Consider the following 13,407-nt stretch of genomic DNA (forward strand, 5'->3'; position numbering starts at 1 on the left):
CAATATCTTGTAATAACCTACAATGGAAAAGAATCAGAAAAAGTATACATATATAACTGAACTACTTTGCTGTATACCTGAAACTAACAATATTGTGAGTCAACTACAATGCAGTAAAAATTTAAATTAAAAAAAGACTGAATGGTAACTGCTGATCTGTATGGAGTCAGCTTGGAGAGATGATCCGGGGCTCTAAGGTCACCTATGGGTCAGGAGGCACAAACGACAAAAGGAAAAAAAGACAACAGACAACTTGAGCTTCATCAGAATTAAAAACTCTTGTGCTTCCAAGGACCCTAAGATGAAAGTGAAAAGACCATCTGCTAATGGGAAAAAAAAATTTGCAAATCATATCTCAAAAATTTGTATCCACAACATATAAAGAGGCCTTATTGCTCAATAAGAAAAAGACAACCCAATTTTAAAATGGGCAAAGGATCTGAGTAGACGTTTCTTCAAAAGATATAGTTGATCCTTGAACAATATGGGTTTGAACTGCATGGTTCCACTTACACGCAGATTTTTAAAAATAAATCCTAGAGTAGTACTACATGTTCCATGGTAGGTTGAATCCTTGGATTCAGAACCATGGATACAGAGGATCAACTCAGGGATTTTCCTGGTGGTCCAGTGGTTGAAAATCTGCATTGCAGTGCCGGTGACCCGGTTCCATCCCTGGTCAGGGAACTAAGATCTCCCATGATGCAGAGCAACTAAGCACAAGCACCACAACTAGAGAGGCCTTGCACCACGAGGAAAGATCTTGGATGACACAGCTGAGACCCGATGCAACAAATAAAATAAATTAATAATGTTATACTTGGAATTTTGACTGTGGAGAGAGTTGGCACCCCCAACCCCCATGTTGTTCAAGGGTCAACTGTACAAATAGTCAATAAACATAGGAAAAGATAATTGATATCATTATGTCATCAGGGAAATGCAAATCAAAACCAAAATGAGTTACCACTTCATACTCACTTAGGATGGCTATAAAAACAAGAAAAAACAAAACAGAAAAGTGTTAACATGGATGTGGAGAAACTGGCACCTTCCTATTATTACTGGTGGAATGTAAAATTGCACAGCTGGTGTGGAAAATGGTCTGGTAGTTCCTTAAATGGTGAAACGTAGAGTTACCAATTCCATACCCAAGTATCTACCCAAGGGCATTAAAAACAAGCATCCACACACTGTACACGGATATTCACAGCCACATTATTCACAACAGCCAAAAAATGGAAACAGCCCAAATATCCATCAACTGATGAATAAGTAAAACGTGGTCTGTCCACACAATTGACTACTACCCAGTAACTAAAAGAATAAAAAGTGATAGATGTTACAATGTGGATGAACCTTGAAAACACCATGTGAAGTGAAAGCCAATCACTAAAGACCATATATTGTATACTTCCATTTAAATGAAATATCCAGCATGGGCAAATCTGTTAAGCTGAGAAATTAGACTAGTGGTGGACGGGACTGGAGAGATGGGGCGATCGGGAAGCAGTAGCCAGAGGAATGGGATTTCTTATTGGAGTGATGACAATGTTCTAAAATGGATAGTGATGATGGGTACACACCACGAGGCATGCTGCAGTCCATGGGGTCTCAAAGAGTTGGACACAACTTGGTGACTGAATAACAACATGGTCGCACAACTCTGAATATACTAAAAACCACCGAATTGTACACTTTAATGTGTGAATTGTAGGGTAGGTGGATTACACTTCAATGAAACTGTTATGAAAAACAAGCAAAATAAAACCTAGGCTCAGCCCTGACTCTCAGATCATGGGGAAACCTTTCTAAACCTGTTTTCTCAGCTGTAAAATGAGGATGTTGGATTTTATCAAGGTCAGGATCAAGTTGTATAGACCCAGGGTCCTGTCCTGGCTCAGTTGCTGACCCAGTATGTGCCCTGGGACCACCTGCTTCAATTTTTGAAGCCTGAGGTTGCTCATCTGTGGAATGGGGATAAAAAAAAAAAAAAAAAATCCTTAAAAAGGAATCCAGAAGAACTTAGGCTTTTGAATCAGGCTCAGGCACTTAAAAGCTATATGAATGGTGGCAAGTCACATTTCTTCCTGAGCTTGTTCCCTTATCTGAGAAATGGAGGGAATCTTAGCTGAACCAGGGGGACGCAGAGGGAAGGGGCCAGCCTGGACCTGTAGACCACATTGCCCTCCAGCAGCTGTGCCGTTAACATTTGGCACTGTGGTGTTGGGACTTCAGGGACCTGTCTGGGCTAGGGGTTAAACGTTCTGCATCTCAGTTCCATCAACACCTACCAAGCGCCTGGGTACAATGAACTCCCTGTGCCAGGTTCTAGGGTGCTACGAGCCTATCGACAAGGAAGTCTGGGTGTCTTTGCCCGGTTGCTGGGGGCACTTTCTCCATGAGGAACGAGTTAGTTGCTGTCAAGTTCAACACTGGCATGTACCCACTCCCCTGCCCCGCTGCTCTGCACCTGCTGTCTGTGACCACCCAGTCTCCACCCCCAACATGGGCATTTCTTAGGCCCACTCTACACAAAGCTGAGGCTCCAGTCAGCGGACTTGGTTGTGTGCACAGCCCACAATGTGCCCCAACACTTTTTACACCCTCAACTTTCTGGGCATTAGAGACTGTTCTTCCAAGCAGCGGCAACTGAGGCTGTTGAAGGGGGCAGGTCTGAGGTTAGAATACAGGCAAATGTTACCATTTGCAGCCCTCTCTTGCTCAGAGTCCCCACTATCCACTAGTCCCCTTTCAGGGGCCACCTGATGACAGGATGCAGGAGGGGGGTGATGGGTGGTGGCCTCCTCACACCCACACCGATGGGGGTGGGGACTCTGCTTCTGACGCGAAAGGGAATGGAGGCGCTGAGGTTCAATCCCTTGTCTCAGGTCTCTCAGTCAAGGAAACAGCAGACCCTGGACTCCCATCCAGCCTTCCTGGTGTCCAAGCCCGAGTGCCAGACTGGACCACAGACCACCTCATCACTCGCCCTTGTTTCCTGAGCACCTCAGTCCCCAGCCTTGCCAAGCTCCCAGAAGTCTGCAGCCCACCCGCTGGGCTCACCTTGGCCGCTCAGGACGCTGGGAAGTCAAGATCATCGCCCCGCTTCACAGGTTGCGGAGCGGACTAGGAGATCTGGCCAGAGCCACGAAGTGCCAGGGGTGGGCTGCTGGTTTGAGTCCTGAGCCTTTGCAACCCAGGATCTCGTTTCCCTAAATCCTCCCGTTGTCACCCTCAGCACCAAGAGACAGACGTGATCTTGTCTATTTCACGAGGCAGGCTGGGGGTGGGGGGGTGGGGACGCCTTTCACCTCTGGGGGGTCCCGTCACAGTCCAGCATGGCCCTGAGAGCTGGGATGGGGCTCTGCCTTGGGGCCCATGTACCTCCCATCACCGACAGCAGGATCCGAGGGAAGCGTATCCAGAGCCTCAAGCCCTCCCCGCCGCCTCCCCCTGACCTGGGAGAGCAGCTTAATGTTTCCATATAAAGGCGACATGGGGCTTAAGGTGCGTCAACTTCGTTTCAAAGTCACTGTCTAATCTGGGGCCGAGAAGCCCCGCCCAGGTGCTGCCCCCCCGCCCCCCCCCGCCCACCATAGAAGCATTTTCACATGCTCCCTGAGACCCTGTCCCCCCACGACCCTCCCCCGACTCCCCAGTGGGGCCTGAGCAACAGCAGGTTGGAGGGCAGAAACTGCCAGGAGGGGGTGTAGCGTGGAGACTGCAGACAGACCAGGGTACAGAGGGTAAGAGATGGGCAGGGAGAGGATGTCCCGAAGAGGAAAGGACAGAGGACCTCCCCACGGCCACAGGCACCCAGAGAGGACAGAGTGGGAGACAGAAAAGAGGCAGGCAGAGCGAGGACCAACCGGGCAAAGACAAGCAGAGATCCCATCTTAGGAAATGGAGAGACGGACCAGATCGGAGATGAAGATGGGACAAGAGATGCAGGATGCGGGGGCAGGGGGGTGGGGGGGGGCAGGCAGTGAAAATAAGGCCAAAAATGGAGATGGGCTGAGCTGGGGGACCCAGATCTGGGGGATGAGGAACCAGGAGGATAGGGTGGGGGCACTGGGGTAGACGCCCGAGCGAGGAAGATGGTGGGGGGAGGCGGGGGACAGATCTCAAAGCCAGGACCCCTGCCCAGGGTGTCTGCGTGGAGGCACGTACCTGGTGGGGCAGCCCACCCCCATGCCCTCTGCCGGGGGCTCCTCTTCTCGGGCCAAGGAAAGGCCTCTGTGGGTGCTGCGGCGCTGTGGCCCGTCTTGGGCCCCCGACCTCTGTGCTCACGGGCGGATCAGAGGAGTCCTAGCCCGAGGGGGGGGGCAGGGGGTGGGGCCAGCTCAGAGCCGCAGAGGGGGAGCCAGGGAGGATGGCCAGGCAGGATGGCTGGGCTGCGGCCCAAGCAGGCTGGAGGAGACAGCGGTGGCAGAGGAGAGACACAGGGGGGAGGGGGCGCAGAGACAGAGGCTGGGGGCCAGGAGATGCGGAAAGATGGGGACACAGTCAAAGGAACAAAGAAATGGGGAGAAAGTGATGACAAGGGCAGGGGTGGAAGGATGAGAGAGACGGGGGCTCCCTGGATCCCCCTGAGGTGAAGCCTCAGCAGACGGGGGCACACATGAGATAACTCTTGCCCACCGAGACCTGGGGTGAGTTACAGATGGAATAAAATTTAGGAGAGGCAGACCCAGAGAGTGCCAATGGGCTGAGGGCTGGACCCAACGGTCCAGGGACAGCCAGGTGCCAAACGCTCCCTCCTTCTCGTTTTCTCCTGAGACTGCGGCCAGAAGGACCAGCCCCCACAGTTCGGGCTCCATTCTGGCCCTTTATTGCCCCTCGAGAGCCCCTGACTTGCCCCCTGCACAGTGCCTATCTCTGGGAGGAGGGGAGAAAGCTCCGCCCAGTCCAGCCCAGCTGGCAGGAAGACAAGGGCCACACCAAATTCTGCTGGAGGGACCCACAGCTCGAATTTGGTCCAGCCACTCTAAGGCGCTTGAGTTCCCTGGGGGAGACCAACAGTAGAGAGATCAGAGAGTCAAGCCCAGGGCCTGCAGCTGACAAAATACCCGCAGCAACACAGGCCATCCCAGGCCCATCTGGGAAATGGGCTAATGGACTCTTCTGACAGGTGGGGCTCACTGGGTTGACCCAAGTCTTTGGGTCGGAGGGTTCACTGGAGGCAATGGCAGTGGTTTTACAGGGGTCAACCCAAGTGCTTCAGTTGGAGGAATCAAGGGGAGCAAACCAAGTCTTACTTTTAGAGCCACAAGTCAAACCATCTCTCTTAGCAAGAGGGGAAACTGGACCAAACCAAGTCCTTGCAAAGAGCAGTAAGTCAGACAGAATCCATCGTGGTGGCCAAAGGGCCAAACCAAGTCCTTTTGGCGAGGCGCTGGTCAGCAGATCTGAATGAGTCCCTTCCAGGGAAATGATGAACTTCAACTTCAGTTCCAAGTAAGTGGAGGACCAGACAGACTCCGCCAGGCCAAGCTCAGACGCTGATGGTGCGGAAGACAGTGAAGCCTGACAGGGCGGTGCTCACCAGCACCCCGGGGCACTGTGGGTGCCAGTGCAGCTCCTTCAGGTCCGTCTCGCCCTGGTGCACGAAGAGCAGCTGCTGGGGGAGGCCCGCCAGCGCCGGGTCCGTCTCCGCGTCACCGGCCTCGGGGTCCCGCTCCACGGCCAGGTCCCACTGTGTAATCTGGTTGTCCGCACCCGAGGCCGCAAAGACCCCACTGTCCTGGGGGTGCCACTCGACGGAGGTCACGGGGGCCACGTGCTGCTTGAAGGTGGCCACTGGGGAGCCAGACTAGGGGAAATGGGAGTCAGGGGGTCTGAGTCCCTCAGCCTGACTCCAGGGCTGACCCAGGCAGAGCCCCCCACCCCTCTCCAGCCTTAGGGTTCAGCTAGACCTTCACCCCTCCAGCCCCCAAAGACCCAGGGTCTCTGAGAGGGACGGAGGGCAGACTACAGCTGGTAATAAAGGGGTAGTGCCCCAGGGCCTGCTGGGAGTTGTGGCTTCATCTGCAAAGAAGCCCCTCCCAGCTCCAGGTCACAACTCCCCAACCCCTGCTCCTCGCTGGGCCTGCCTCCGCCTCCCTCCCTGTAAAAGGAAGGTGTGGGGGACTCCCTGCTGGTTAAGACTCTGCGCTTCCAATACAGGGGGAGCCAGTGCAAACCCTGATTGGCTGGGAACTAAGATCCCACATGACATGCAGCCAAAAGAAATAAATAAAATTGGGTCTTCGAAACAAATTTTTTAAAGTAAATTAAAAAAAATTAAAACGTCCGCCCACCTCCCCCACCCAGAAGGCTGAGTTTTCTAAGTGCTCTCCCCAGTGATTCTAGAAATCATTAATGGGGGCACAGGCACAACTCCCAGGCTTGAGAGAGAGCAGATGCAAAGAAAAGCACTTTTACTAAAAGCATAGCTGCTGGGGGCGGGATCAGCATGTCTCTAACTTGGAGGGGTGGTTCCAAAGTTTCAACCTGGGCCTGTGATCCACCTGGCCAGGCACCTGCCTGGGAGGGGAAAGGGGGCTGGAATCCACGTCAAGAAGCTTCCCCAGGGCTGATTCTGTAGAGCTCATTACGCTGGAGGGGGAGTAAAAAGACGATCCCGGGAAGGCCCAGAAGTGTAGGGAGTCATGGCTTTGTCCAAGGGGAGGCCTGGAGCTCCTCTCCGCTCTGCTGAGTCACCACAAAGCTGGGTGATCACATCCTATCTCTTCCCGTCCCTCTGGGCCTCCATGCCTGCTCCCAGCATGACTGAGCTGAGCCCTGTTCTCAGCTGACCCTATAAAATCCACCTACAGTCCCTGAGCCCTTAAGCCCCTGGGCAGCATGGCTGGTACACGGCTCTCCTCGGGCAGATGGGAGGTGTAGTCTCTACTCGGCCCAGCCCCGTTCCTCCAGTCAACTCTCCAGATGGTAGAGGGAGAGACCCCACAGCAGCCCCAAGCCTTCCTGACTCTGTTTCCTCATCAGTATCCCAGTTCTGATGGGATCCCAGTTCTGACGGCAGGGCCTTGCCAGCTCTGGCATATAAGCCATCTCAGAGGGGAAAACCCACAAATCCTAGTGGTCTCTGGGAGCTCTTCCCGCCCCAGGGGTCGGCTGGGCTGGTACCTTGAACTGCCGCAGGTCCCAGACCTTGAGGGCTCCATCGTCCCCGCCGCTGAGCAGGAAGGGCTCCCGGCGGCTCCAGTTGATGACGTTGACGTCCCCGTCGTGGGCGGTGGTGGTGGTGAGCATGCAGGCCTTGCTGGGGGCTGCCCGGATGTCCCAGATGCGGATGGAGGCGTCAGCTGAGCAGGAGGCAAACACCTGCACGGGGCAGAGTCGGAGGGACCCTGGTGGACCCCCGCTCCAGGTGGGCCAGCCTTTCTTTTAGTGACCCTCCCGCCCTGCGCCGTCACTTAGACCTGCCCCCGGCCCCCTCCTGCCCCCCAAGACCCTGGAGTCCAGACTGCCAGCCCTTCCTTACTGTGTCCTCGGTCGGGGACCACTGCAGGTCCTCCACAGAGCATGTGTGGCCCACGAATGGCCGCTGGTCCACGTGCCAGGAGCCCCCGTCCGTTGGCGTCCAGAGGTGGATGTTCTTCTGACAGTCACCGGTCAGCAGGCGCCCTGGAAAAGGCAGTCGGGACTCGACCTCGTCACACTCAGCCGGGTGTGGCTCACCAGACCCCATTCCCACCCACGCCCGGGACTCACCGGGCACACGAGGGGACCAGTCAAGGGCAAAGCCCTCGCCCATGTGGCCAGAGAAGGCGAAGATGGGCTTCACGCGGGTCTGCTCATCCCGGAGGAAGGTGGCCAGGGCTTGGGGGTCATCCACCACTTGCAGGAGTCGCCGCAGCGCAAACACTTCCACCTGGCCCTTCTCTGACCACACCCCAGCCACCGGCTCCTCACCCAGCCATGACACCTGCAGGGTAGGGAGGAGGGGAGGGGAGGTGAGCAGGACAGGAGGCACAGCACGAGGACGACAGCCCTTTCATCCCTGAGAACCAGAGCTGCCTCCCACCCAAGCCCGGGACTACAGCTCCCAGAAACCTTTGCGAGAATGGGCTCACAACTTGAAGACCAGCTTGGGCTCCAGGACAACTCCCCCCACTGTGGTACAGATGATGGCTGAGGGATGACAGAACTCCTGAACTCCCAAGACTTGAGCCCCTGGAAATCTGTTCAGACTCCTGGTCTCTGGAACTGTTTAAGTCTAGGCAGGTGCCAGGCCCCAGTCTCCGGATCTCTCTGCCTGTATACCTTTGCTCACTAGGAGATCCTGTTCAGCCTCAAGGTTTCCAGTAGCCCCTAGCCCTGACCTTTCTCAACTCCAGGCTCACATCAAACTGACTGTTTATAGACGCCCCAAGGCCAAAGCCAAGCTCCCAACTGCCCACTGCCACCTACCCCTCCCTGGGGGTCCCCACCTTGGGCTCACTGCCTACTTGCCTCTGCTTCCTCACACTATGCCGGCTCCACCCAAAATGCCTCCACTTCCAACCCTCTCTCAGTAGCTCTGCTGTCATCACTCAGGCTACCGCTGACGTCACCCTTCTCTGCATTCCTGTCCTGGCCCCTCACAGGACCCTGTCCTTCTGCCCTGGCCTCCCTGCAGTCTATTCTCAATACAGCACACAGAGGGATCCCTTTAAAACATAAGTCAGATCCCATCCACCCTTCGCTCTAAACCCTCCAGTGACTCCCAGTTTCTCCCCACATAAAAGCCAAGTCTTTACAATGGCCCACAAACCCCTAAACAATCTGTCTCCTCCGTGCCCACCTGCCAAACCCTGTCACTCTCCCCCTCATCCATTCAGCACTGTTCTCCTCAATCAGTTTGCCCCAGGACCTTTGCACTTGTTAGTCCCTTGCTGGGAAACCTCTTCTCACAGATAGCCTTGCTTCACTCCCTCACTTCCTGTGGGTCTCTGTTCAAAGGGCACCTTATCAGTGAATGCTTCCTTGACCACACTGTTTAAACTAGCAACCCCAGGGGCTTCCCTGGTGGTCTGGAATCTGGCTTTGCAGTGCAAGGGACACTGTTCTAATCCCTGGTCTGGAAAGATCCCACATGCCTCAGGGCAACTAAGCCCCTGCTCCATAACTACTGAGCTAGTGCTGTAGAGCCTGACAGCGTCAACTACTCGATGTAACTAGCCCACTGGATGTAACTACTGAAGCCTTTGCACCACAGAGCCTGTGCTCCCCAACAGGAGACGCCACTGCCAGTGAGAAGCCCGAGCACTGAAACAAACAGTAGTCTCTGCTTGTTGCAACTAGAGAAAGCCGGAGTGCACAACAAAGACGCATTACAGCTGAAAAACTAACTAACTAAATAAAATCGCAAGTCCATTCCAGAAGACCCTAACTCCCTTACCTTATTTTTCTCTACAACTCTTAGAACCTTTGGACATTACACATACGCTTAGTTTCCTGTCTCTTGTCCCACTGGCATGTAAGTTTCATGGAGCCAGAGACCTTTTGTTCCCTGTTAAGTCCCCAGGTCTAAAACAGTATCTGAAACAGTAATACCTCAGCGGAAACACTTCTCAAAACCTATGGGCTAAGCACTGCTCCAGGCACTGTTGCACAGGGCATCTGGTTCAATTCTCACATCGACCTGATTAGAAGGAGCTAGAACTCGGAATCACAAAAGTGACCCCACAGCCCAGGACACTCCCTGAGCAATAACAGAAAACACATAGATCTCATGTTACTGCCAAGTGCTGTTTCTAGACCCCGGAAATCACCGTATTTCAGTTAATGAAATAAGGGTCCTGGCTCTTCCATTTTATCTTCACATCAGCCCCACCAAGTAACTCTCACCATTCTACAGAAGAGGAAAGAACATTTTTAAAAAACATCCCCATGGCATCTAGGACATAGTGACAACGATCACAATTAATACATAACTAATTAAGAAAACTATGTGCCAAGTGCTCTTCTTAAAGCTGAAGGGCATGGACGTGGGGGGTGGTGTGCTCCCGAGTACACAGCGCAGGCTCCTGGGGCTGCATTTACCCGAACTCTGTTGATGCCTCCATAGTGGGGCACCATAGCCAGCTCCAGCTGAGGCTTCCGCTCTTCTTCATCCTCTTCGTCGTCCTCCTCCTCCTCTTCGTCGCTGCCCTCGGATGGTGGGGGCTTTGTCCCATGCAGATTGTGCATCCGAAGCATCATCAATCTGGGGGAGGTGTGGGAGGAATGAGGCACCGGATGGCGGGATCCTTGGGAAGGAGGGAGGGAGGAGGCTGGAAGCCCCGACTTCTAGGTCCTGAGAAAAAGGAAGCTGGAGGCTCAGACGCCCCTAGCTCTGTAAAGCCTCAGTTCTTACCTGTTGCTTTGGGCGCTCTCGGCCTGCGTCCCAGCACACAGGTAAAGAGTAAGAGGAAGCTCAGTCCGGCTGTCTCCCAGGTGATCCCGGACTATGTCGAAGCTGAGACAGGGGGCGCCTGGGGACGGAAGGAGGGATGGGAAAATTAGGATTGGACAGAGGGATCTCGGCCCCCTTGAGTGTGATGTCAATCCTCTTAAATCCTAATTTCTCTTTCAAACAGCCTCTAAAGTTAAAGATTCAGGATTAGCTCCCCTCAGGACCCAAGATTCCAGTCCCCTCCTTCGTGAGGACCCAGGATGCCGGGTGCCCAGCCCTACCAGTCTGTGCTCGGTGGTACAGCACGTAGGCCTCCTCGTCCATGACCAGCTCCTCTCCTTCGCGCAGCGGCGGTCCCCGGCCAGGTAGGTAGACCTGAGCCTGACCCTTGGACCCTGTTTCTTGGGATTCGGTCTCCATAGACTCCCCAGGTTCACACGTGCGCCGCCGACCCTTGCGCGCCGCCATCTTCGAAGCCTCTCGCCGCTGGCGCGAGGTAATAACGTCACTTCTGGGTTGCGTTTTCCCTACTTAGGAGGATCCGCCCTACTGCCCGGTTACCTTGGAAACCTCCTGGTTCACCAATTAGAGAGGGCGATGGGGAAAGGGCGAAGAAGAACTAGGAAAACAGTATATCCTGGCTTGGCTACCGAGGCCTGCAGATCCGAGGCAACCATACCCTTCCCGTGACTTTGGGGCGTTCTTCCGCAGAGCGGCGGCAAGGCCTCCTGGGAGTTGTAGTTCTGCAGGAGGCCTGTTTGCCCCATCAACTATACAGGCACTCCAGACCGGGATTCCACCTTCCACCTTTGACTCCCAATGCTTTCTTACTTAATTATTCGTGGATGCAAATAAGAGCTTTTACTGGCAAGGAGACTAGGTTCTGCTCCCTGAGGATCCATAAAGCCGATTTCTTATCCCCTCCTTGTTATGAAGGCTTTAATTTACTACAAAATGCTAAGTGTAGGCAGGATGATATGTATAAATTAGTTCGTTGGATCTACCCTCTAGGGGTAGTCAGTTGCCTAACCAGGCGTTCACGGTAAAGCCCTGGTCAGCAAGCACTTAATCAGAAAGTCCACCCTCTAGAGGCAGCTACTGCAAGTGCTTCCACTCTTTTTATTGCCCATCAACACCAGAGATTTGGCTAATTGGCATAATGAAATGTTAGAAATAGATTCTCATTGGTGAGATTAACAGAATTCAAGATATGTGAATTGGCTAGGATATAATATAGACACTCACCTCCCTTGCATGAACAGGATATTAAGAACCTAGCAAGCCTCATTGCTTGTTGCCATAGGAATGGTACCCTAGACTGATCCTAAAATGTTATGATCCCAGATCTTTAGTGAGTTCTCTGACCCCTTTTCTCCTTTTGCCCCCACCCCTTCTCAGCCCACCCCAGCTGTTTTGGCCTAGCTGGGTAGTGTGTGGGATCTTAGTTCCTCAACCAGGGTTCAAACCCTTGCAGTGGAAAGGCAAAGTCCTAACCACTGACCGTCAGGGAATTCTCTCTGCCCTTCTCTTTTCAGGGTCTTTTCTCACCACTTCTTTCTGGGTCTTTATTAGCCACCTCCCTCCAAGATCTCTGTTCTTGCTGAAATTCTCTTTCTGCCCCCTCTTCCTCTGTAGGACTTTTTTCGCTTTCTGTTTCCTCCACAGAAGTTTGAAGGGGACTAAGAGAAGGACATGGTGCTCACACTGGGCTTGAGGAGGCATAAAAACATGGTTTATTCCAAACACTGCAATGTGGTACAGGAGAGAGGGATAAGAGGTTGGTAGTGAGTGTGGACTCCCAGACTCCTCCCTTCCACAACCCAGCTCCAGACCCGGCTGGAGATCTGGGAGGTGGAGGTTTTGGGGCGGGGCGGGGCGGGGTGGGGTGGGATCTGCTGCGTCTTTACTGAAAGGGTTGGATTTGGAGAGGATATGGCCAGTGGCACTTGGGGCTGGTCGTGGGAAGTTTTGGCTTGATGGAGGTTGGGATCAACGCTAGGGCAGTGGAGGCGGGGCTTCGTGGGGGGGCGTGTCCTAGGACAAACGAGGGGAAAGCTACTGAGAGCGGAAAAGGAGAAGAAGGTGTCACGGTTTGACGTCGAGGGTCACAGTCTGGTCGGGGCACAGTCTGGGGCTTGGGTCACAGTTTGGGGTCAGGGGTCACAGTCTGGGGTCGGATGACCATTTTCAGGGGTCGGAAGTCACAGTCTGGGGTCAGGGGTTTCTGTGTGGCGGGGCCAAGGTCTGGGGTCACAGTTTGGCGAACGCGTCTCACAGTTTCGAGTCCCAATGGATGAAAGGTTAAAAACGGGCTTCCCCGGAGGCGTGCCTGGGGGGCCGGGGAGCTGCACAGTGATGTGGGGGCCACGGCCCCGGGCGTGGGGGTGGGACGCGGGCGTGGCGTGACCCCGCCACCTTCCGCCCCATCTGGTGACGTTAAAAAGCCCTTTTCGGGTTAAAAAAAGAGTCCAGTGGGCTCTGAGACCCCCGCCCCCTTGCTCCCAGGCTGGGTGAGATTTGTGGGACCAAATCCCCTCCGGTTTGAAGTGCCCCCCATAGCGAGGGGCGCAGGACGCTGTTCCAGGCGGGGTCCGGCCAGTTCCATTTTCTTCATTTCCAACCCTCGCGGGTCCTGTCCACCCCGCGTGCCCCCTCGGGCTGTGGCCTGCGCTGACCAAGGGGGCGGCGGGGCCTCCCAGGCCGCGTCATACCTCGGACTCGAGGCTGGAGAAGTGCGCCGAGCCCCGGCGGGTACCCAGGTCCCCGCCCCGGTGTCTCCGGTGGGGCGCGGCGGGCAGCGGCGGCCCCCAGTGAGCGGCGTGCGGGCACCGGCGCGCGTGGCGGGAGGGCCCGGTGAGCCTGCGCGCGGGGGCGGCGCGGGGACACGAGCTGAGGTCCTCGAGCGATCGCGAGGTGGGCGCGGGCGGCGGGAGGTCCCAGCCCCCGGCGGCGCGCCGGTGCCGGTGGTGGTGCGGCGCGGCGGCGGCGGGCGCGCGGTGTGAGGCCCGCGGGCGGTGAGG

At 55.0% G+C, this 13,407-nt stretch overlaps 2 protein-coding genes across 3 annotated transcripts in view; both read right to left on the reverse strand.

The window, feature by feature from the left end:
- Window positions 1–259: 259 nt before the first annotated feature.
- On the reverse strand, window positions 260–11,104 carry GRWD1 (glutamate rich WD repeat containing 1). 2 transcript variants are annotated; one of them, XM_040252395.1, is made up of 7 exons: window positions 10,669–11,104; window positions 10,349–10,466; window positions 10,036–10,198; window positions 7,723–7,936; window positions 7,493–7,635; window positions 7,135–7,332; window positions 260–5,815 (listed from the first exon to the last, which is right to left on the reverse strand). In XM_040252395.1, exons 1-7 carry the CDS (start codon window positions 10,853–10,855, stop codon window positions 5,498–5,500), a joined length of 1,341 nt encoding a protein of 446 aa, XP_040108329.1. In that variant the 5' UTR covers window positions 10,856–11,104; the 3' UTR covers window positions 260–5,497. The 2 variants fall into 2 exon arrangements, with proteins under 2 accessions (XP_040108329.1, XP_040108328.1); XM_040252394.1 differs by having other exon boundaries at window positions 7,493–7,936; window positions 10,669–11,076.
- Window positions 11,105–12,097: 993 nt separating this feature from the next.
- Window positions 12,098–13,407, reverse strand: part of GRIN2D (glutamate ionotropic receptor NMDA type subunit 2D) — a 32,969-nt gene continuing 31,659 nt past the window's right edge. Inside the window, exon 13 of the mRNA XM_040252396.1 lies at window positions 12,098–13,407. Within this exon, the coding sequence (XP_040108330.1) occupies window positions 13,093–13,407 (315 nt within the window). The 3' untranslated portion in view covers window positions 12,098–13,092.

This window comes from Oryx dammah, unplaced genomic scaffold (genome assembly GCF_014754425.2).
Source record: "Oryx dammah isolate SB20612 unplaced genomic scaffold, SCBI_Odam_1.1 HiC_scaffold_13, whole genome shotgun sequence".
Taxonomy (NCBI): domain Eukaryota; kingdom Metazoa; phylum Chordata; class Mammalia; order Artiodactyla; family Bovidae; genus Oryx; species Oryx dammah.

Coding starts and splice junctions, on each gene's coding strand:
- GRWD1 (XM_040252394.1), bottom strand. CDS start 10,855: ATGGCGGCGCGCAAGGGTCGGCGGCGCACGTGTGAACCTGGGGAGTCT. Junction 7,937..10,035: donor GAGGCATCAACAGAGTTCGG/GTAAATGCAGCC, acceptor CCTACCCTGCAG/GTGTCATGGCTGGGTGAGGA. Junction 5,816..7,134: donor GGGACCTGCGGCAGTTCAAG/GTACCAGCCCAG, acceptor CATTTCCCCTAG/TCTGGCTCCCCAGTGGCCAC.